Here is a 21,513-nt window from a genome sequence, read left to right as displayed (position 1 = left end):
GTCAATGAAGAAATCAGGAGGGAAATTTATAAATTCCTAGAAGAAATAAAATGGAAACAAAACATATCAGAATATGGGGGTACAGCAAGAACAGCACTAAGCGGGAAGTTTATAGATATAAGTGTTTCCATTAAAAACAAAACAAAATAGACCTCAGATAATGATTTATCTCAATGTCCTAAGGAAAAAGAATAAAGCAACCAAAATCAGTAGAGGAAAGAATAATAAAGATCAGAGCTGAACTGAATGAAATAGAGACAGACTAAAAGAACTCTACGAAAAAAAAAATCAATGAAACAAAGACTTTGTTCTTTGAAAAGACTGACAGATCCTTAGCTAAACTAATGAAAAGAAAGAGAGAATACTGAAATAAATAAAATTAGAAACAAAAAGATATTACAGTAGCTATCACTGAAATCCAGATGATAATTAGAGACTATTTTAAAAATTATACTACAATAAAATGGAAAATCTCTGGAAGATATAGACAAATTTCTAGACATGTGTAACCTAACAAAATTGAACCAAGAGGATATTAAAGCCTAAGCGGATCAATAATAAGCAATGAGATTAAATCATTTATAAAAAAGTTTTGCAACAAAGCAAAGCCCAGGATTCGACAGGTACACTGTCAACTTTTACAAGACTCTTAAAGAAGAAATAACACCAATGTTCCTCAAGCTATCTTATAATATAGAGAGACAAAACTTTTTTACACTTGTCCTATGAAGCCAGTATTACCCTGTCACCAAAACCTGATAAGGATACAACAATAACAACAGAAGAAAACTTCAGACCAACATCCTTGATGGACACAGATGCAAAAATCCTCAATAATATACTTGTAAATCAAATTCAGTGATGCGTTAAAAATATCATACACCGCAATCAAGTTGGTTTCATTCCAGGTATGCAAGGATGGGTCAACATACAGAAAACAATACATACAAAACAGCACCTAAATAGAACCAAAAACAAAAATCACATGATCATCTCAATAAATATTTTAAAAAGCCTTTGATAAATTCAGTATCCCTTTGTGATAAAATTTCTGAAGACACTAGGTATTGAAGGATTATACCTCAACATGATAAAAGTTATATATGACAACCCTGTGGCCAACATCACACTAAATTGGGAAACAGTGAAAGCATTTTCTCTAAAATCAGGAATGAGACAAGAGTATCTGCTTTCATCACTTTTATTCATTGTAGCACTACAAATGTTAACCAGAGCAATTGGGCAAGAGAAAGAAAAAAAAAAGTGATATAAATAGGAAGGGAAGAAGTCAAATTACCCCTGTCTGCAGGTGATATGAATCGAAGACTCTACCAAATGACTGAGAACTGATAAATTGAGCAATGTAGTATGATACAAAATCAACATACAAAATCCAGTGACTTTTTTATACACCAATAATGAACTCACTGAAAAAGAAATTAGGAAAATAATTCTATTCATAAAGACCTCAAAATAAAATACCCAGGGGAAAAAACCTAACTAGGTGGAAATTATAAAACGCTAAAGAAAGAAATCAAAGAAGATACTAGAAGATGGAAAGACCTCTCGTGTCCATGTATAGAAAGATCACACTGAACCCTTATTAATGTGTACAATTAATACTTATTAATAAAAAATTTTATGAGTTGGAACTTATGCAGGAGGAGGGGTATGTAACACTTCTTAATGAGAAAAGAGGAGAAAAGACAGAGAAATAGTGATGCCCATCGTTGGAGCCCTGCAGGCAGATGTGCAGGATGGATCACAGTAAGCAGTAGGGAGTTTCTGTGGCCGACAGTAATAAGGAGAGTCTCAGGGGACACAAGTCAGAGCTTCAAAAGTCTGACTTCTCTCTTTGCAGACTTTAATCTCCACTGCCACCCAGGGACAATCAGGTGGTGGTATATTAGGGAGTATGGTAGATTTCCCTTGGCCCTGTCGTTATTGTCTAGAAAGGAAGAAAACAGGACTCTACACAGGTGATGGCACAATATTGTAGGAATAGCATGGGATTCCTCTTTGCTTGCACCCCCCCAACCCATCCATACTTCCTTCTATGTCCAATATGAGCACTGGGATATGTGTTCAGCTATCACAAACATAAATCCTTTAATAAACACTGCCATGCATCCTCAGATCACTCTTCTGGTTACCTTTCTTTAAACTCTATTCCCTAGAGGTCAGGAACTCTCTCTCCTGTTCTTCAGAAAGACCTCTGTGCCTGAGGGGAGAAGAGAAGCAGGTTGTGATATTCATTCAGGTATTCCAGCTCACATTGGATGCTTCTTTGTTTCATACCACAGTCCTTTAAATCCTGGTATGTGCTGGAGCTAACACAAAGGAGCCAAGGGAATCTGTTTGCCAAGCTTTGGATTTTGAGGCGAAACACTGTGATTGCAGCCAACACCACTGTGCACATTATAGCAAAAAAAAAAAAAAATTAATTAGTTTTGCTTCAACAATACCCTACAAGTCCCTGGATGGTCCCTGTACAGTGGGAATTCACAAAACTAGAAGTCAGCAGCCAATTTGACTAGAAGTCAGATCCCAGAATACAGAGTGCACTGCCAGTTACACTGGGATGCATATAGCTGAGACCCCACCTACCTGCCACTGTGCCAGCACTCACATATCTGTAGAGGCCACTTAAGCAGTGTAGAGCAGGTACAGGGGACTCTGGGAAACTGTGGCATTGACCTCCTGGGCTGAGCACTCTGCAGGACATCAGAAACTTCATGATGGCTGAGACTCTGTGTGGCTAGTTTATCCTCCAGCAACTAATTATGCATACCAAGGAGTAACTAACCTGCTTTGAGAGAGAGAGAGAGAGAACACGAGATATGACATTTAACATAGATTAAGTAGATTTTCTTTTATTGCTTTAATAGTTCCCAGGCAACATTTGCTTTTGCTTTTCCAACCAACAGAAGTGATCAGAAAATGATTAGAATTTCTCTTGCAGATGAAATTCCGATTTTTGCATTTGTGCTGTTTTATGAGCTGAAACTATTTTAAGAGCCAATTTATAGTTTTCTCTGCTAAAATTAGATTTTTTTTTTTTTAAAAAGGATGTGCAGCAATTGGAGGATGCCTGCCGTTAGCAGCTCGCCCTAAGGCAATATACTGTGTTTATCATTTTCTATAAAAAAGTTTGTCTTAATTTAATATCGTTTAGACTTGTTCCATTTTACCCAGCAAGAAAAGAAAGAAGCAAACCACCTTCTGCAGGGTCAGAGAAAGAGTTTACTCAGGCACTGGTCCAGGGCATTTCCTTCAGGGTCAGATGGTTTCCGGTAGCTCTCTAATCTCAAATGTTCATTCTCAAAAGAAATGCCCTTTTGAACATTTTCCCTTCTTGAAATTTCAACCTTTAGGATTATTGATATTCCCTCTCTTCTCTCCTCCTAGAGAATCCCATTACAAAAACCATGATTGAATCACAACAGAGCTTTTCATCTACCTAATCCTTACCATAGATCTAGGAGGCAAGGCTATGCAAACTAGCTCAAAATGTACTTCTGTCCACCTCCAGGCCAAGTTACCTACAGCGAGGCCTAACTTTCAGGTCTATAAGAAGCCATTCTTACTGAGGAGAATAACAGCACCCATTCTCTTCTTATCACTCAAAGCAAGGCATTATGTTCATGAGTTCAATAGGGATTGCTTTTGTCCAGAAATAATGCTGTGCTGTTCCTGCAGGAACCTACTGGCATAGATTTGCCCTTGCTGGATCCTGCCAGCACCATCACCACCGTCACAGGGCCGAGCGCTTTCAGCATCCCTCTTCCCATCAGGCAGAAGCTCTGCAGCAGCCTGGATGCCCCACAGACAAGAGGCCATGATTGGAGGATGCTGGCCCATAAGCTAAATCTGGACAGGTGGGTGTGGCCAGGCTCCAAGATTGGTTTCTTTCTGTTAGACACAGGTCTCCAGGACTGATAACTATTAGACATAATGCAGCATTTGTTTTCTTTCCCATCCATACATCTATTTACTTTTTCATTCTGCAAACCTGTATTAAGCTGCTTCTTTACATCTCACAATACAGACTTACAAACCTAATTCACAGATATATTCTTGGTTTGTTTGACATTTGTAAGCGTGGGGTTTTGTGACCTACTTTGCCAAGTTGATAGGCTAAATGCTCCTAAATATTATATTCATTCACTAAATTATTGTTCCCCATCTCCAGTGGAGCAGGACCTAATGCTTGGTGAATAATTATCATGCCAACATAGCATTGATATTAAGTTATAATGAGACCTCAGGAGCCTCCACTTTGTAGAATGTTGCCATCACCACCGGGCAAAGGATGTGGCACGACCTGTCAAAGATCCTGGGCTGGAAAGAAAACATAAGTCTCTTGATTTCCTGTTTAGGATATGACCCATAGACATCTTGTCTCTTAAATTATCTTACTCAGAGTTGAGGTTAACAAAGTTAAACATCACGTCTCCTGTCTGGAGCTGATCTAATTAAGTATGGGCTAGTCATTTAGGATGGCTCACTGTAAACCACAGTGGGGCCAAGATACTTCAAGACAGATGGAGAGACAGAAAAGTTCAGCCCTGTAACAACAGAAGAGAAAATAGATCCATAAATCTTGCCTTTCAGCACATTTTCCCATTCCCAATTACAGGTACTTGAATTACTTTGCCACCAAATCAAGCCCCACTGGTGTAATCCTGGATCTCTGGGAGGCACAGAACTTCCCAGATGGAAACCTGAGCATGCTGGCAGCTGTCTTGGAAGAAATGGGAAGACATGAAACAGTAGTGTCTTTAGCAGCAGAAGGGCAGTATTGACCACACTGGAAATGAAGGTGAAGGAGGAAAATGCACAGGGAGTCTGTGGCCGTCCAGGGAAAACACAGCTGAGGAGGAAATCCAAACTAGACCAATGAGCTTCACAGGCAAGATGGCAGCGGGAGAGAGAAGAACAGATACGACTACCAATGTACATGCCCACTTGACTTGGACAGTATCACAGGAGTTAAGAAAAATTGTGTAAATGTGTACCTTGAATTTAGAAGTCAACCTAATTTTCCTCTTAGTTGGGCTGTATGCTGTATGGTACAGGATCTTACAGTTTCCTAGGAAACGCTTTTTATTGCTATCCAGATATATGGATAAACTTTCTTAACAAACCCAATTTCTACAAATGTTGTTTACATCAAATTGGACAGGGATGCAGACACTGTCCATGGCGCATTCTATTTTTGTTCAAATCATTTGAAGTTGAAGCTGTGGACGGTTTGTTGTGTCTATTTCAGATTAGTAATTTACAAAGAAGTCAGACTTTTGCTACAAATCTCGTACATCCAGTGTCTCAGATAATCCTCCCAATCAATGTTCTGTTTCTAGAACTTGTAGAACCAGTGTTACTGTTTGTATCAGGGAAGGGGAGAATCTAAATGTAAAGGAGAAATGACTAAGATTCCTTATGCCTTGGGTGCACCTGCCTGGTGTGCTTTAGGAGTAAAGCTGTAGCATTGCAGGGAAGATAGTGATTCATGTTCAAACGCTCAAAACATTTCTTCTTGGCGTGTTTGTAATATGAAATTTAAAGATTTTTTTAAAAAGAAGTATCATTATTATTATTGATGAGTATCTACAAGTATTTTAGTAAAAGGGTTTTCTTTTAACTTCTGTTTTTGTTAGCGGTACTGTTAGTATTTGGTATTGACCAGACCTGCCTCACTTCCTCACATAAGAGGTGGGTGGGGTGACCAGCTTAGTCCAACAGGCATTGCTTCCTTGACCTTTGACCCTCTTCTACCATTCTACCCTGGAAAGGTAGTAAGCACTCACTGGCTTATCAATCAGTTCTTTCAGCTTGCTCAGACAGGGTTTTTCTCCTTTGCGTCTTACTATGAGAAGTGTTCCCCCTGAATTTCACTTAGTAGTGTAGTTGTGTGGTGCCACGTTGACTCTCCATAGTACTCTGTCTGCCTTAGGGGCAGTGTGGTTGGGAAAAAAGCTAGAAATCAGAAAACCAATTCTGTCTAGCTGAACTGCCTTGGGGAAGGCATTAAAACTCATTGGATTTCAGCTTCCTTACCTATAACATAAGGGGTGGGATCAGATCACCTTCAAGGTTCAACAATGCTGGACTTCCATTGTTAGGCCTCCAGTCTCATTCATCAGTCTGAAGATAATAACGGACTCTGACCTGGATCATTCAGTCAGCTAGCCTTCCCCCCCATACACTACATTATGCCTTTCAAATCATTTTGACTTGGCAGAGAATTATTCTAACCTGCAATATATTTGTTCAGCTTTAAAGTGCTTTCTTTATATCCTTGCATTATGCTGTTCGCTGAGAGACGGCATCCCTTTAGTATCATGTTCTTCTCCTCTCATGGGACCCCTAGGTTTCTTGCCTTCCTGACTAGTGGTAAATTCTGCTTTGTTATTGTTTTGTTTTCTTAATATCAAAATCATTCCTACAAGTTCTTCCTGCAGTAGGAACTTGATGTGTTTTATTCCCCCCAGTCTTTGCTTTAATAATATTCAGTAACATTTACAAAGGCTACTTAATTAGCCCCCCCACTTTTTTTTAACCTGTAAAATGTTAGTCAACAAACTCCTTTGTGTCAACAAGGAAGTTTCCTTGGGACCATCACAGGCTCTTCATTTAACACAGCGAATCCATTCATTCAGCTGGTGGGGAACAAAGTCAAAGCCAGAAGCCAAACCAAGACTGAGTGTGCTTAAATAAGAACATTCTAAACATAACTGTGGTTTACTTTAAGGCTGGAGGTATCCAGAATGCTGGCTGAATTTGAATTAGAAATCATTTTATACATTTTATCCCATCTTAAAACATGTATTTCCTCTCCCATTTTGGATACCTCTTGATATTCTCAGATTTCTCCAGCCCCATGATTGAGGAACAGTTGGTACCTTGTTATGGAGCCTCTTTTGTACTATTTATCTTTTGTTTTAGATACATATTGTATAATCTCTCTCTAGCCAACCTGTGCATTCAAATTTCCGTATATAAAAATATTTGTTCCACTGATCAGGAAGAGGAAGATTGCACTAGTACACAAGTTCAGTGGATAATGACTGTACCAATGAGATTTTACTAAATTAAAAAATTTAGATATTTTTAAAAAGAGCAGGAGTTGTTGTCCATGGCTGCATCTTAAAATAAACTTGTCAAGATTGTTCTTTAGTACTGGTGTTGCAGAATCATCTATAGAAACCAAGAAATCTGATCTGGATATCAGGAACTTTTGTACCTCATAAAAATAGAGGGGAGAAAATATGTAGTTATACATATGAAATCAATCCCAAAACTTTTGCTGAAAAATTTTGATTAAAAAAAATATCAACAAACAGTGAGCAAGCAGGAATGGTGTTGTTAAAGCCATTGAAGGCCCTTAGGGTTCACTTCAGAGGCTTGTTTTTTGGTCCAACCCCTCACCACTAGAAGAGGGAAGAATGATTGACTCCTTGCAAGTTACTCATCTATCACAGAGCTCATGTTTCCTATCAGATGAAGAACAACTTCCTTCCAAACAACACACCATATGTCAATTTTCACTAAGAATTCTGCTTTCCTTCTCTTTGGGAGTGAAGTAATAGCTGTTAGATTGCTTTCCAACTTAGAAGGTCTGGACAGAACAGTTCATTTCATAGGAAGCCACTTCATCAGCCATCCAATGTGCCACATCCTGCTTACACAGTTTGGGGAAGGCCAGCTTCCTTCATTTGGATAGAGGGAGAGAACTATCATTTGTGCATGGTGCCATCTAGTGGTGTGGAATGCAATCTGCCCTGAGTTTAATATAAGTTGTTTGACAAAGGGAATGTGTACCTGTACAACTCAACAGGACCTTTTTAACAAATAGATGTGGGGATATTATCACTTCAAATGTGTAATTTTCTTCTTCTCACAGTTTCACTTCAATCATCCATCTCAAAATTACATGTCATTATGAGCCTAGTACATCATCAAGTCATTCATATGCATCATTATTTGCTTTCTTGTAACAGAAATACATAAAATCTGTATAAAAGTCTTTGGAAGTTGTGATTTTTAACATTTATGGTTTTAACTGGGCTTTGTATATTTTAAATCTCCTCTCCTAATATTTATCTTTGGAAATGTAAGAGTATCTGCTTAGAAAGAAATAAGTCTTATATATGCAAATAGGAACACTATGTCTAAAGGAAGAGAAATTGTGACTGTTGATCGAGAAGAAGCCTTTCTTCTGAATTTGGGATTCTAATGGCAGAGGTTTCATCCTGGTTTTATTTTCTTTTCACAACCCTAATTCAGATTTTCTTAAAGTGATCTGGAAGGAATAAAGTTGGATTCAATATTGGCAACTGGGCAGACCATGATGCGAGTATGTGTGACACCAAAGAACACACAGCTAACAGCCTTTCATGGACATTTTCCAAAATGGACACTCACCTGTGGTGCCAGAACCCCCTTCTTACATGAGTGGTCCAACCTCTTGGAGGGCAGAGCACTGTGGAGTGAAGTGCCCAACACTAAAATGCATCATCATTAGCCATTTTCATATTCGACCATCAAAGAACAGAGCCATTTTTTAGGGAAAAGTCATGGGGCCTGAGTTTAGGACACTCTGGAAACCAGGCATGAAGTAAAGGGTCTTTAAGGGCCTTTTCCTGTAAGTGAGGTATCTTTATAACCCATCATTCAGAAGGTAGGTAGACTCTAGACTTTTCTTCTGGAGAAGAGCAAACCAGGCTCTTGCCCTGAGTTTCCTCCTGTGTGTCTCTGTCAGGGACACAGCGGCTGTGCTCCTGGGTAATTCATGCTCTGTAATCTACACAAGAAGTGGGGAGCTGGGGAGATGCTCACATCTCCCCAGAATCCTCAGGCCTTTGCTTCTAGAAGGCCTGCCCCAGGACCAAACATAAACCTGTGTAAGAACCTCCAAGAGTGGATAATGAAGGTGGAAAGGTTTACTTGTTGAGTCTCAGTCTTCAAGCTGAATGTGAGTTTCAGCTTTTCATAAGCAGTTGTTCTGGACAGGGCATAAGTTTCATATGGAGACCTCAGTGCAAGTCCAAGGCCAATGAATGAAGGGAGTGCCACAGAAACAGCTGAACTGAAATCAGGCTCCAGCCATCTTCTTTGAGAACAGAGAAGCCTTTGTAAATCAGAAATGCCATTGCTCAAAACCAATTATTCGTAAAGATGACCGTGGCCAATGACCATTAGATTTTATAGATCCAATAAGGAATATTTTTATTATTATCTCAAGCTAATAATTTTTTTAACCTTTCGAGTGCCTCATAGGACCAACTATTATACTTTGTTTTTGTATTATTTTTATATTTTTTAAATGTACTAAGCTGATGTGACTGAAATCCTTAGAACTTTTCCTCTGTGCAATGAAATACTGTTTCTCTACCCTAAGAGATCTATTTGTATAATCTCTGGCTTTAATGATCACTTTGAAAGATTTCCTTTGCATCCCTAATGATTTTTTAATGAAATAAGGAATATGGGGAATAAGTATATTGTAACCAATGTTAATTTAAGCTTGTGTCCATATAGGATAAGTAAGCCAAATGAAGTCATAATTATTTCCAAAATTCTGGCCTGAAAACCTATTTTTGAAAAGCGGGGAGATGCTCTTGTATGTCAAGGGTAGATTTTCTCTACAGACTAGGTCTAACAGTGAACTTCCCTCCTGGTTCTTTCATCTCACTGGCCATGTGGCTGTTCACGTTTTACTGTTGTCAGAAGAGTTCATGGCTCCTAGGTTTTCCAGTGGGCTTGGCCACTGCCTGTATTGATCTGTGGTGGGACATTAATGGGCTCATTCAACCAAGTGTACTGTATGCCTCAGGCATGTTTTAGTGTGGTTGGGGAGGCATTACCAGGACAAACCCACAGGGCTCCACAAATGTATGAGCGCACAAAACCAAGCAATTCTCAGGGGCTGTTCCCCAGTCCTCTGTGTACTCACACACTTGCATACTCAAACCGATCTTTCCAGAAATTCTCAAAATCCTAAACTGGAAATCCCTGTAGAACATCACCGGCAGTCATGGCCCCACCAGTTGAATAGAAAACAAGGAAGCTGCCCCCAGGTAAAATCAGCTGCCCAACAGCCATTGTGTTACCCTACAACAGCAGCATTTTATCATACCACTTCAAATTTGTGCTTTAGCAAGGTTATCAAGTGCACATCATAACACTTCAGGCTCCCTTACAAATAAGTCTAAATCATGGGTCATCCTTGAGGTCTACTGGAGGAGGCACTATCAGGCTTGCTGTGGAGCTGGATGCCACTAACAGGGGTGGAGCACTCCCCATTGTGGATTTTGGAACCTGAACTGTGTGCAGCTTTTACTGATCTGCACCCTAGAGGTTGATCAGCTCTTGGCCTTGGATCCTCAGCACTATGGTAAGGCAACATCAAAAATCATGGCTTGAGTGTGTTCTAGATGTTAAAGCAAGGCTTGTTTTAAAATAGCATAAAAAATCTACAGCCAGTGGGAAATGCCTTTGCCCTTTTGTATTCCTAAAGTCCTCAATGACATCTGTAAATGTAGGGGTGTGACCTCAGTTGTATAGTCCTCCAGGCCTTGGGAAAGAAAAAAAAGAGCAAGAATCAGGACGAGTTCATCAGGTGACTTGCCTTCTTCAGTCTTACCTAGATCTGCTGTTGACAGTGAAGCCCTCGCCCAGACAGAAGGCATTGGGCCCAGATGCAGGGAATATTATCACTGTGTGTGTGTTGGATGTCACAGTGTCGTCTGTGTTGAATGTTGAGCTGTAGCATGGTGACTTCCTCTTTGCTTTTTCTAAAGATGACAACCAGGGTTTGTCAGAGAACAACTGGCAGCGGTCTGAGTTGGAGAGGCTGGCTCGTCCTCCTGTTGTCTTCTTTGGAACAGTTCAACCGCAGAAATGTCAGATTGAGGTTTTGTGCTTTGTCATTTTTCTTTTTAAAGCAAAACAACACAACCTTGGCTTCTCAGATATGGAACACCTCTTTTGTTGTTGTGAAGTTCCCTCTTGCTGTATCTTCTATGCAATTCCTTTTCTAAAAAAAAAAAATTCCCTGGTGACAGAGGAGAGCTCTGGGCACTCTGTCTGTCGCCCTGCTGTGTGGCAGAGGTGAGGGACACCAGCTCTGGGTGTGCCTCTTTGCTCTCTCTTACTGCCGCTCCTGACTCTTCCTGCAGTCCCCTTGGTTTGTAAATTGCCTGCATTTATTCCATCAGCCAACATGTACAAAATGTAAGAAAGAATTTTTAAACAGGTAATAAATTATATTTATAAGCAACAGAGAGCCTGCCTCCCTGGTTTCTTCATGACAAATTATTCCTTCGTATTAAGCATCATCATGTTTCTTCGGTAGGACCAAAGACCTCTGGATCTTGTGTGGATGGTAGTCACAACCTCCCTCAGTCACAGGATGAAATTCTAAGACAGTGCTTCTTCTACATTGCTGTACACTGGCATCACCCCAGACTCAGAAACTAATGCCCAGGCCCTACCTCAAGAGATTCTGGTGTAATTGGTCTGGCTGCAGCCTGGGCACTGAGTTTGGAAAGTTCCCAGGTGATGCCAGTGAGCACTTAAGAATGAGTGTCTTAGACCATCTGTGTCAAAATTTTCCTGGAGAACTTGCCAGTGGTGTCAGGTCCTACCCTCAGAGATCTGATTATAAATGGAGTTTATAAACAATGACACTAACAGGAAATGAAAGGTTGACAGAAACCCCATGACGTAGCTTAGAGCTGGAGCAAAATACCAGCAAAGGTGTTCCACTGGGAACAGATCTCCTAGTTGTTCCCTTAGGGAGCAAGCAGAAAGCTCCAGGTGAGAGGTGAAAAGCAGCTATGAGACTGAGGAGTGGGAGCAATGGTCCCCCTTTCCTCCCTGAGAGAACTACTTCAAGAAGGGTCCTCAGCTTGGTTAGCCAGTGTAGGCAACTGCAGCAGGGTTGAGCAACTCTCATCCATGGGCCTCAGGACAGCGACTTACCATGGATTCAGTGGTGGCATCATAAATGTTTGTTCAGGGCCAAGGAAATAATGAAACTATGTAAACTGGAACCTGGGTAGAATCAATGGGAGGCCTGTAGTTGGAAGAATAAAAATTCAATTAAAAAGTAAACAAAAATTGTACAAAGAAAACACTTGGTAGCACTGTCTCAGCCCATTTTTGACCTCTCCTCTGGAGCTTCAGCAGTTGGGAATCCCGCTGAGAAAGCTGCTGCTCCTAGGAGAGCACACAAAGGCTTTCAAGGTCAAGTCAGGGGCCCCAACTCCAGCCTGTCTCCAAATTGAGGTCACTGGAAAGTTCTGAAAACTGACCACGCTCTCCATCCATCCCTCTGTGCCTGCCTGTGGGTGTTAGGCAAAGAACTTCGCCTAGGCCCAGAGACAGGACAGCTGGATTATATCCCAATGTGGTTAGGAATCAGCGAGCAACCATTTCTGTTCTCCTGAGAGTGGGGGCATCTATACTTTGCCACTGTGACAGATGGGACAACCATGCCTGCCCCTAAAGTGACCCAAAAGAAGAAACTTTTTCCTTGGCTGGGATTTACTGTCTGCCTGTGAGTCTAGAAAAGCATGGCTGTCTCAGCATAAAGTGGGGAGCAGAAAGGGTGGGAGGGGTGTTCCAATGGAAATCTCCAGGTGAAACTAATGTCAGGTGGTGTTTTGAGCACCTATTATGCACCTGGCATGGGGCTGTCACACACTTCATGTGTCATCTCATGTTCCTCATAAGAGCCTTATAAGGCAGACATAGGGATTTTTATCCCATTTTATAGGTGAGAAGGTTGGGGGTGCAAAGTTGTATACTTCTGCAGGACTCAGAAAATGAACATGATGGGATTTGAACCAGGTCAGTCTGAACCCCAACTGTGAGTCACATTTCAGTTGGCAGGAATGAAGCTGCCAACATGGACAGCCACAGGCTGACTTTTCAGTCCCCGATTACAGTTCATGATGCAAAACCTCCTACATGCTCCACCCCAAACAATTCTGTGCTTCCTCTCTCCTGATCCCATTTCCAATGGGTCCCCCTCAAAATCAAACTTCCCAACCTGCTCTCCAAGGTTCAAAACCTTTGGAAAAACAGCCCTAATACTTTTGCTGCCCTTTGGCAGAGGATCTTCTCCTCCCCTGGGAAAGTTTTTGAGGCCACAGCAGTAGCCTTGTTCTTCCACATTCCAAGGGCCTCACAGCTGTCAAGGAGGCAGGGTCTTTCTCATACCATTTTCCATCTGCTAGATCATTACCCTTGCATAAAAACGACTCCATGCATTTCAGGCCAGTGGGCCCTACCACCTCACCTCCAGTTTCTGGCCCCACAAACTACCCACCCTTTTTTCCAAGGCCTTTGGACAATTCTGCCTCATATGCTCTTTGAAATCCACGGCATATCTAAAAGCCAGGCCTTGGGGTTCCTCTTTCATCACCAATAATCCTGTCCACTCACTAAATTCCTGAGATCCATTCCTGAGATCACACCCTCAGCCTGTCCTTAGTCTTACTGGTCCCCCTTTGAAATCTTGATTCTGACCATAGCAGCTCTTTCAGAAGCCACCAATACAGCTCCAACTCCGCCAGGATTCCCTCCTCTGACTAGTTCCTTCCAGTCTATTAGCAGCCTCTTCTACAGTCCATGTCACATGGCCCTTTGATGATAGTAATTCTTATTTTCCATGATGTGCTGCTGCCTGTGACTGAAAAACCCCAGTGCTAAATTAATCTAATCATTGCTGTCTCTGTGCCTGTATTTTGGGTTGCTGAAAAAAATAAAATAAAAATCACAAGCCACATAGAAAATGGGCACTATGAATCTGTAATAGAGCTAACAGCAATAGTTGGATGCTTAACTATGCTTGGTACAAGGATTATTTCATGTTCAGAACAACTCCACATGGTAGCTATTAATATTATTCTCCCCTGTACAGGGAAGAAGGTGAGTCTTTGAGAAGTTCAGAACATGCCTAGTGTCACAGAGTTGGGAGAATGACTTAGCCTGGATTCACATACAGGCCGGCTGGTGGCCCAGAGACTGGGCTATGGTGTCACCCAGCATGACCTACCTCCACTGGCCCTTGGTCTTGCCCATACCTAGCTGGCTGTTTCTCTGGGAAGCTATCGTTCTCCACAGTGCAATTTTAAACCTTCTTCACTCTCCTCAAACCACTGACGGCCCCGACTTTTCCCTTATTCTCAGCAGATGACTGTGTTTCCTAATTACAGGGAAAATGGAAGCCATTGAGCCATGTTGCTTGTTCTCTTTCCACAAAATGTTCACACTTACCTGCATCTGCCGTCTTCCTTGCTTTCCTCCTGTTACAATGTGATATTTTCAAAAACAAGAAAAGACACAATCACGAGATAACAGGCATGTTTTCTCTAAGGGGAGAATGAAACCATTTTATTTAAGGGAATGTTAAAACAAAGCCATATACAATTTGTAACAAATACAATACAATTGTTTGTTCCCTAGTCCTGAATAATTACAGTATATACAAATTCGTAAGGCACTGGTTCCCCCCGAAGAACATAAATGAGTCTTCTGAAACAGACAGACAACAAAACCCCTATATATTCCCAACTTTTCTCCCCCAAACGTGGCATTGTTGTGTTTGTTTTGTGAGAGGAATAATTGCTAAACTAAATCGCTTTTGATGCTACTCCTTTCATTCCCACTGCTATGGGACAGTTTCCTGAGGAGATATTAGGACTGAACAAACTCAAGTGTGGACGACTCTCCTCTCTCTGCCTTCCAAGGAGCCAGGATGGGCCCCACATGAAACTCCAAAAGAAAATGCATGACACTAGGAGCACGCAATTCGGCCATTAATTAAGTACATGCTATACTTGACTACACACCAATTGAAATGCAGAATCCAAAAATTCCCTTTAAATAAAACCCCAGCATGTTTTCTAAGAAGATTTCTTTTGGGGAATAAAAAGAATTGTCATGAGTGACTTTTGAGCAGCGTTTCCAAGTCAAAGGCCGATCTCCTCATACATGATGCTCAGAGCACTTCACTGGTGAGTTAACAATCTATATGCTTTCATAAATAAATATTATGTTTCATTTAGTACTTTATCATCCATAATATTTTACTCTCTAATCCACATAATGGAGTTGTGCCAGACTCCAGGCTGAACATAATATTTATATATACATCTATATTTATAATAATATGTACACACATACATAAGCTATAAACCTGAACATCTTAGCATACAAAGCTTATCTAACAACTAATAATTTAGGATTCCTTTGGGACAGAGGGGTTAGAAGAAAATAAGCAATCAACTACATGACTGTCAGGTTCTCACTCGTTCAATTGAAAGACAAAACAAAATAATAATAATAAAAATAAAATTCACTTAGCTGCTAGAAATTTTAAAACTATAAAGGATTATTGGGAGCTGAGTAGGTAGTCTTCAAGAACAACTTAGTATTACCTAAGAAAAGTATATTTTGGTAAGATACAGAGGAAAAAAAATCTATTCATAAATTCTTGTTTCACTGAAATACTATCATAGCTATGTGGGTATTTTAAAATATTTCAGGAATCATTTTCAAATTTTCATAGTAAATAAATCAGGTTGGGGATTATAAAGTAAGCTATCAGTTTTCCCCAAAACAACCAAATGAACAACAAAGAAGAAATTTGGACACTATTTGAATTTCCTTCTATCCACTGGAACCCTAGAAATCTAGTTTACTTTTAAATCATAACCTCTCCACAAAATTTTCTCATTTGAAGTTATTGATGTTCAAGAAAAAGACAACGCAGTTTTATCTAAGAGGTGAACCCAACCTCACTTACATTTAGGGAAATCCAAGAAAAAAACACTATGCTCTGCTTAACTGGCAAAAATGCTTACTTACTTGTTTGTAGATGATCTGATTAGAGGCACCAAAGTTTCTCTCCAAGGCTCAGGTGATCATCACACTTAGTTCTAACCTTGTATTCCTTCTAAACTATCACAAAAAATATAATTTGACACAACAGACACGAACCTTTACATTGCTATTGAGGTTACTTTAATATCAGTAAGCAGCCTTCTGACTACAATTATATTTGGTACCAATTGTTTTTACTCCTAAGTTTTTTTTCAAACTCAAGGATTCAGAAATTGTTCTGAGTGAAAAACAAAACGTTGCTATGAAGAAACCCAGGGAAAAGAATGCAGAATGGAGAGTGCTGCATTTCTCATGATTTTCCTAAACCGAAAGCAGTCTCCCATGCACTCATTGCTTCAGAGTGTTCTCTGGATGAACAAGACACCAACTGCAGGTCTACTTCAGAAGTGAGAAAAATATTTTCTCATTTTTCATGCAGCTGTCAATTTTTCAAAAGTTTTCCATCCTTCAGTCACCCGCTGAAAATGCATTAGAAAACACTGCCCCCTGGAGTATTCTGGAAGGAATGTCTTTTTTAAACACCAAGGGGGAAGTGCTGACAATTTTTTTTTTTTTTTTAACTAACTACTAAAGAAGCAAAGGAAAACCACAGTAAGGAAATGAAATGAAAAAAAAAATTGAGAACAGTGTGCACAATTTAAAACTATTAGATTCTTGTTGCTAGGGAATATTGGCACTGTCGATGATTTTATTCCTATTGCTCAAAAGTTAAAATCCCGTAGAATGGTGTAAATGGAGAAATATTTTATGCAAGTATTACAGAGCAGAAAAACAATAATAAATTAAATAGTGAATTGAACATCACAAGAATAAAGTGAGCCAGTGATCTTAAGATGTGAAATGATCATTGAAGATGCCCATGTTAGATCCATATTTATTCTAGCATAATAAATCACAGCAGCCATAATATCTTGTGGTCTCCACTAACTCTCTTCTGCTATTCTATCTGAAGGTTATATTTATCTATTTTTAAATTAAAGTTTAATGAAATTAACCAGACAGATGCTTCCCCTCTATCTCTTAATTCAGATAAGAAAAAAGAACAAAAATAAACCATCCTTAACCATACAAAATAAGGTGTGCATACTTCTTTCCTTGTGCTTCTGAGATAGGCTCCTTTGCACATATGAGAAACAAGTCATCTGCACCCTCAGCGTCCTCCCTACCTTACTGACATGTTCTTACAACACAATAGCAAATTATTTTAGAGTACCTTGTCTTTAACACAACTCATGGCCATTTTATTTAATATTGATCTTTCTATTTGAGAGATCAAAAGCATGCACAGGTCAATTCTCTGCACATGAGAAAAAGCTTTGCTTGTGTTTAATGAAAAGGAAGGGATTTCACCATGAAAGAACAGCCGAACACAATCAGAGACAGAAGTGGTTCTGAAGAACACCCATCAACACTTCTATTACAGACACATAAAACCTTCATTTGTTCCATGTTGTCTGAAGCTGCAAAAGGCCACCTGCAGGAATTCCAAAACGTGTTCCCAGAAAGGTAGAACTTGTGCCCACATGCATTCACATTGTTGTGGCAGCCTCAAATTCAGGGCTGGCCAAAGTGGTAGGAGGTGGCCAGGTTGGGGGTCATCTTAAGATGAGTTCCATTCTATGTTCTCCAATTTCACAGACTGTCTTTTGTTAGAGTGCAACACATTCTACCAATGGAAAAACATATATTTTAATTTACCTTCCAACAGTTTCTGGGAAGAACTTTTGTTATCATTAAACTATAATAGTATAAACCTTAAAACATATACAATATTTGTTTTATTTTGGCAAAATTAAAGCATCTTTTTAAAAAAATGGCAATCCCAACATACAGGGCTTTCTTAGAAAGCAACATGCATCGTAATCTTGAATAAGTTACCCAAGCGGTTTCTCCCTCCTACAAACAGACACAGAGGAATCTGGGGTTCTGGGAACTTCTCTAGTCTATGTCCAGGCTGCTCCCTGAGAGGTAAGGTCTGAACCCACCAAGAAGCAGGACAACATTCGAGGCTTGGACTGCAGATGCTTCTTTAACACCTTTTGCTCTGCCCACAGCAGACGAGTATCTATTGGCCTTCGGCGGAGATGCTTCCTTTACCCTCATATCAGAGTTTAATGTCCTGAGACTCTGACATTTTGGCAAGTGTCTTCTTAACACGCAGGGCTGTCAGCCTTGATGCAGGATTGTGAGCCCAGCACTCCGTCATGAGTTTCCCCATCTGCCTTAGACACTGTGAAAAAGAGGAGGAATGTTGGAATAATGTTTAAGAAATATATTATCTGCAAAGCTGGCACTTGATATTTGTCTTTCAGTTTTGGGTTCATAAAATCTGAAAATAATTTTTAGATGTACCCTTAAAACTACATAGTAACAAAATTCCATTAAAATTCCTTCTTATGTAAAATGATAATAACTCAAAAAGATTTTCAGGTCTTTCTTGAAATAGGAGCAAGCAAATGTTTTGCTGATGGTACAGGGTCTATTTGAAGAAGTTTTGAATATTAAGCAAATATACAGACACCAAGGAAGTCTGTGTTCTATCCCACACTCCCAGATTGTTTATAAACTTGATAAGTTTAAATATTTCATCTAATTTATAATATTCAAAAAAACATGGTTATTCCTAAACCACAGTTGCCTGCTCCATATTAGCATCACACTGTACCACTTAACAAGATTAATGACCTGTGCACAGCATCACTAAAACTTTCTCCTGTGTTCTCCCATGCTACATCAATCATTGGTCTTCTTATTGAAAAGCACAATTTCACTTCATCAGAAATACTTAGTGAAGGGATTCCAAATAACATAGACACCCATAACTACCTTTGAAATAATGTAACTCCAGCATTTCAAAATGCTTTCTGCACAGTTCATTGGAAAACATTCATATTATTTATCATTTCAGTGACTACATGCAAAGCCAATAAAACAAAGATTATTTTTCTAAGAATTTTACACTGAACAATTAGTTCATAGATAGTACTCTGCCTGCTTGATTGCACTGGGTTTGGTTCAATTTTGATAAGAGTCTCTTTTATTTCTCTGGGTGTACTTCAAATTCATCTCCAATGTTCCAGCATGCTGGAGAACTCTAGGGCTTGGACGAGTCGAAGGCACAGTGAGTGAAGGAAGCACGAGGGGCAGAGGAAACAGAGTCTGAAAGGCATGTCCTGCCCAATTCACTTTGTCCTTTCTGTTAGCTCCTTTCCAGAAATATCTGGGTTTTACCAGTAAGCCCTCAGAGCCAAACTGAATATGGATTTGTTCAAATCATATCTCATTATCCTTATTAACAAAGACACTCGGTCAGGCAGCTCAACTAGAACCACTTGTACCACTTCATTGTACAGAAAGCTCAGCTCTTCAGATACCTGCCTTTTTCTCTCATCCAAATGGCAGAAAGCTATTTCTGGGTTTGTTATGAAGAAAAATCACGATGCTTAAAGTATATTCATAAAAACAAATAATAGCCTTTAGGCAAATATCAAGACTTCATAAATAAATGATATAATGTTATCTATTTTGTAGGCTCAATGCTGACCCACCCAATATATTCTGAAAGTGGCAAAGTAAAATTGGAAGAAATGAACAGAAGATTCAGCACACTACACATAGCTCCATATAAATTGCAGTAAGACAGCATTATCATCATCATCAAAACAAAGAAGAATGTCACTAAGGGAATACTTGGAATTAGGGCAAAAGAGGAAAAGTCTGTTGAGATGACCATGGAACACACAGTGACCTCAGGCCTTACCTCATCACTGCTCCAGCGATTGGGGAATGAGGGCCGTGACTTCTTGATGCACACAATCTCTCTCATGTCCTCGTAAGAGGGGTCAGTGGGCACCAGGTCATGATAGGGAAGCTGGTATTCTTCCACTATACCTGAAAATATGTTTTCAGTACTATTATTTTCTGTAAAGTAGGGGGAAAAAAAACTCTTAACAGACAAACTGTTCTCAAAGAAAATGACTATCAATATTAAATACAAGTTTAGGCCAACAAACAATAGATCTTGTGGGGGGGGAGAAACCTTATCCAAATGGTTCTCAGCCTAACTTACAAAAAAATAAAACACCCAGAAGAAAATACTTTCATAGATCTTCAAGCTATTTTGCTATTTTTTTCTAACTTCCAAATGCTAAGTGAAATGAACATATCAAAATTTCCAATTTTATAAAGACCAAATCTTTAAGACATTTATATTAAATCAATGCAAATTTGAAAACCACATCTTGAATTCATACTACATAATATGTGACTGTTTCTATTACTGTAATTTGAAATTAGGAATATCATAAGTTTGGTTGCAAAATGTCAGACATTTTTTTCTGCTTAATCATAAGAATGGGGTTTTTTACACATTAAATATTTGGAAAGTTGTATGTATACTGAAAATCTTAACAATATTTTTAGGTTTAAAGATTGTCTAATTTTTATTTTCTCTTTTTTTTTCTGTATATACTCCTCTATTTGATCTTTCCTAATAAGTACTTTTTACTTTCTTCAGTCTGTCCTTTAAAAAAGGCTAGTGGTGTCTTTCTTTTAACGTTATCTGATGAACTCCTCACAATACTGCTAAGCAGCTCCTGTTCTCAGAGGATGAATGGATTCTCTTCTGAAAAATCTTTCCAGAGCACCATTGCTCCCTATCCTAAATCACCTTTTATAGAAATGCTACCGCTTTTCACCTGACAAAGATGAAACCATCAAGTTGGCAGATTTTACGCCACATCAGAAAATCCACTGGAGGTTCACTGTGGCAAAACCTGGGTGTGTGTTATGCTCTTTTTTGTAACATCAAACCCATTCAAAATCATAAAAGACCATTCCAACCCACCATTTGTTCATCATTTGTGCCCCCCCTGCTGTGACAACTAAGCCTCTTACATGCATTAACTATGTTTCTATTTCCTTCCCTGTGCTTCTTTATCATCTCAGTATAAAAGATAATAAAAGCACAGGGTCAGACACATAGGAGATCAGCTGCTTTTCAATTTTTCCTCCCTTTATGACTATGAAGACAACGGTCCTGCAAACATCTTGAGGGCAACCACCAGATCTACTTGATTCATCTCACATTTCCCTCAGTGTCTAATGGTGGTGCCATTGCTTGGATGAATTGATGGATGGATGGATGGTGAGGCAGGAATATAAACTACAATAGATACGAGCAGAACCAATCATACAAAATTATGAGTCAATCAAATTCTGACTTTGAACATAGACCTTACTTCTTTCTCTTTATCATGTAACCAAGTTATCAAAATTTCCATGTGAGCTGCCATTTAATTTTGTGGTTTATTTTCTCTTTCCCCACTACTTCCTTCTCAAGTTTGAAAGGCCTACATCTGATTATGTCTCCTTCACCCCAGATTTCCTGAACTAGAAAGACAAACTCCCCAGTCTTCCAACATCTTTATAAAACTTCAAAATGTTACAGAACAAAAATTACTGTGCTTTGCCTCTCTGGAAAAGAGAAAAGAAACACATTTTTTGAGAGCCCACTTAGACCAAGCATGCAGGTAGGTATGCTGTATAATTCATCTGATTAAATTCTCACAAACACATTCATGAGAAAGGATTACT

The 21,513-nt window shown here is 39.4% G+C and overlaps 2 protein-coding genes across 10 annotated transcripts in view; one reads left to right on the top strand and one right to left on the bottom strand.

Annotated features, from left to right (window-relative positions):
- The window catches only part of Unc5c (unc-5 netrin receptor C), a 344,358-nt gene extending 333,072 nt beyond the window's left edge, over positions 1 to 11,286 (top strand). For both annotated transcript variants that reach the window (XM_048813645.1, XM_048813646.1), the window contains 2 exons: positions 3,700 to 3,878; positions 4,640 to 11,286. In XM_048813645.1, coding sequence (XP_048669602.1) covers positions 3,700 to 3,878; positions 4,640 to 4,805 — 345 coding nt within the window. In that variant the 3' untranslated portion in view covers positions 4,806 to 11,286. The remainder of the gene's footprint in view (positions 1 to 3,699; positions 3,879 to 4,639) is intronic.
- A 3,092-nt stretch (positions 11,287 to 14,378) lies between these two features.
- Positions 14,379 to 21,513, bottom strand: part of Bmpr1b (bone morphogenetic protein receptor type 1B) — a 276,179-nt gene continuing 269,044 nt past the window's right edge. For all 8 annotated transcript variants that reach the window (XM_048813647.1, XM_048813649.1, XM_015484573.2 and 5 more), the window contains 2 exons: positions 19,679 to 19,809; positions 14,379 to 18,148 (listed from right to left, as the gene is read on the bottom strand). In XM_048813647.1, coding sequence (XP_048669604.1) covers positions 18,023 to 18,148; positions 19,679 to 19,809 — 257 coding nt within the window. In that variant the 3' untranslated portion in view covers positions 14,379 to 18,022. The remainder of the gene's footprint in view (positions 18,149 to 19,678; positions 19,810 to 21,513) is intronic.

This window comes from Marmota marmota, unplaced genomic scaffold (assembly GCF_001458135.2).
Source record: "Marmota marmota marmota unplaced genomic scaffold, marMar, whole genome shotgun sequence".
In the NCBI taxonomy this organism is placed as follows: Eukaryota; Metazoa; Chordata; class Mammalia; order Rodentia; family Sciuridae; genus Marmota; species Marmota marmota.
Note: the sequence above shows the minus strand (reverse complement) of the source record. Positions and strands in the feature narration are given on the sequence as shown.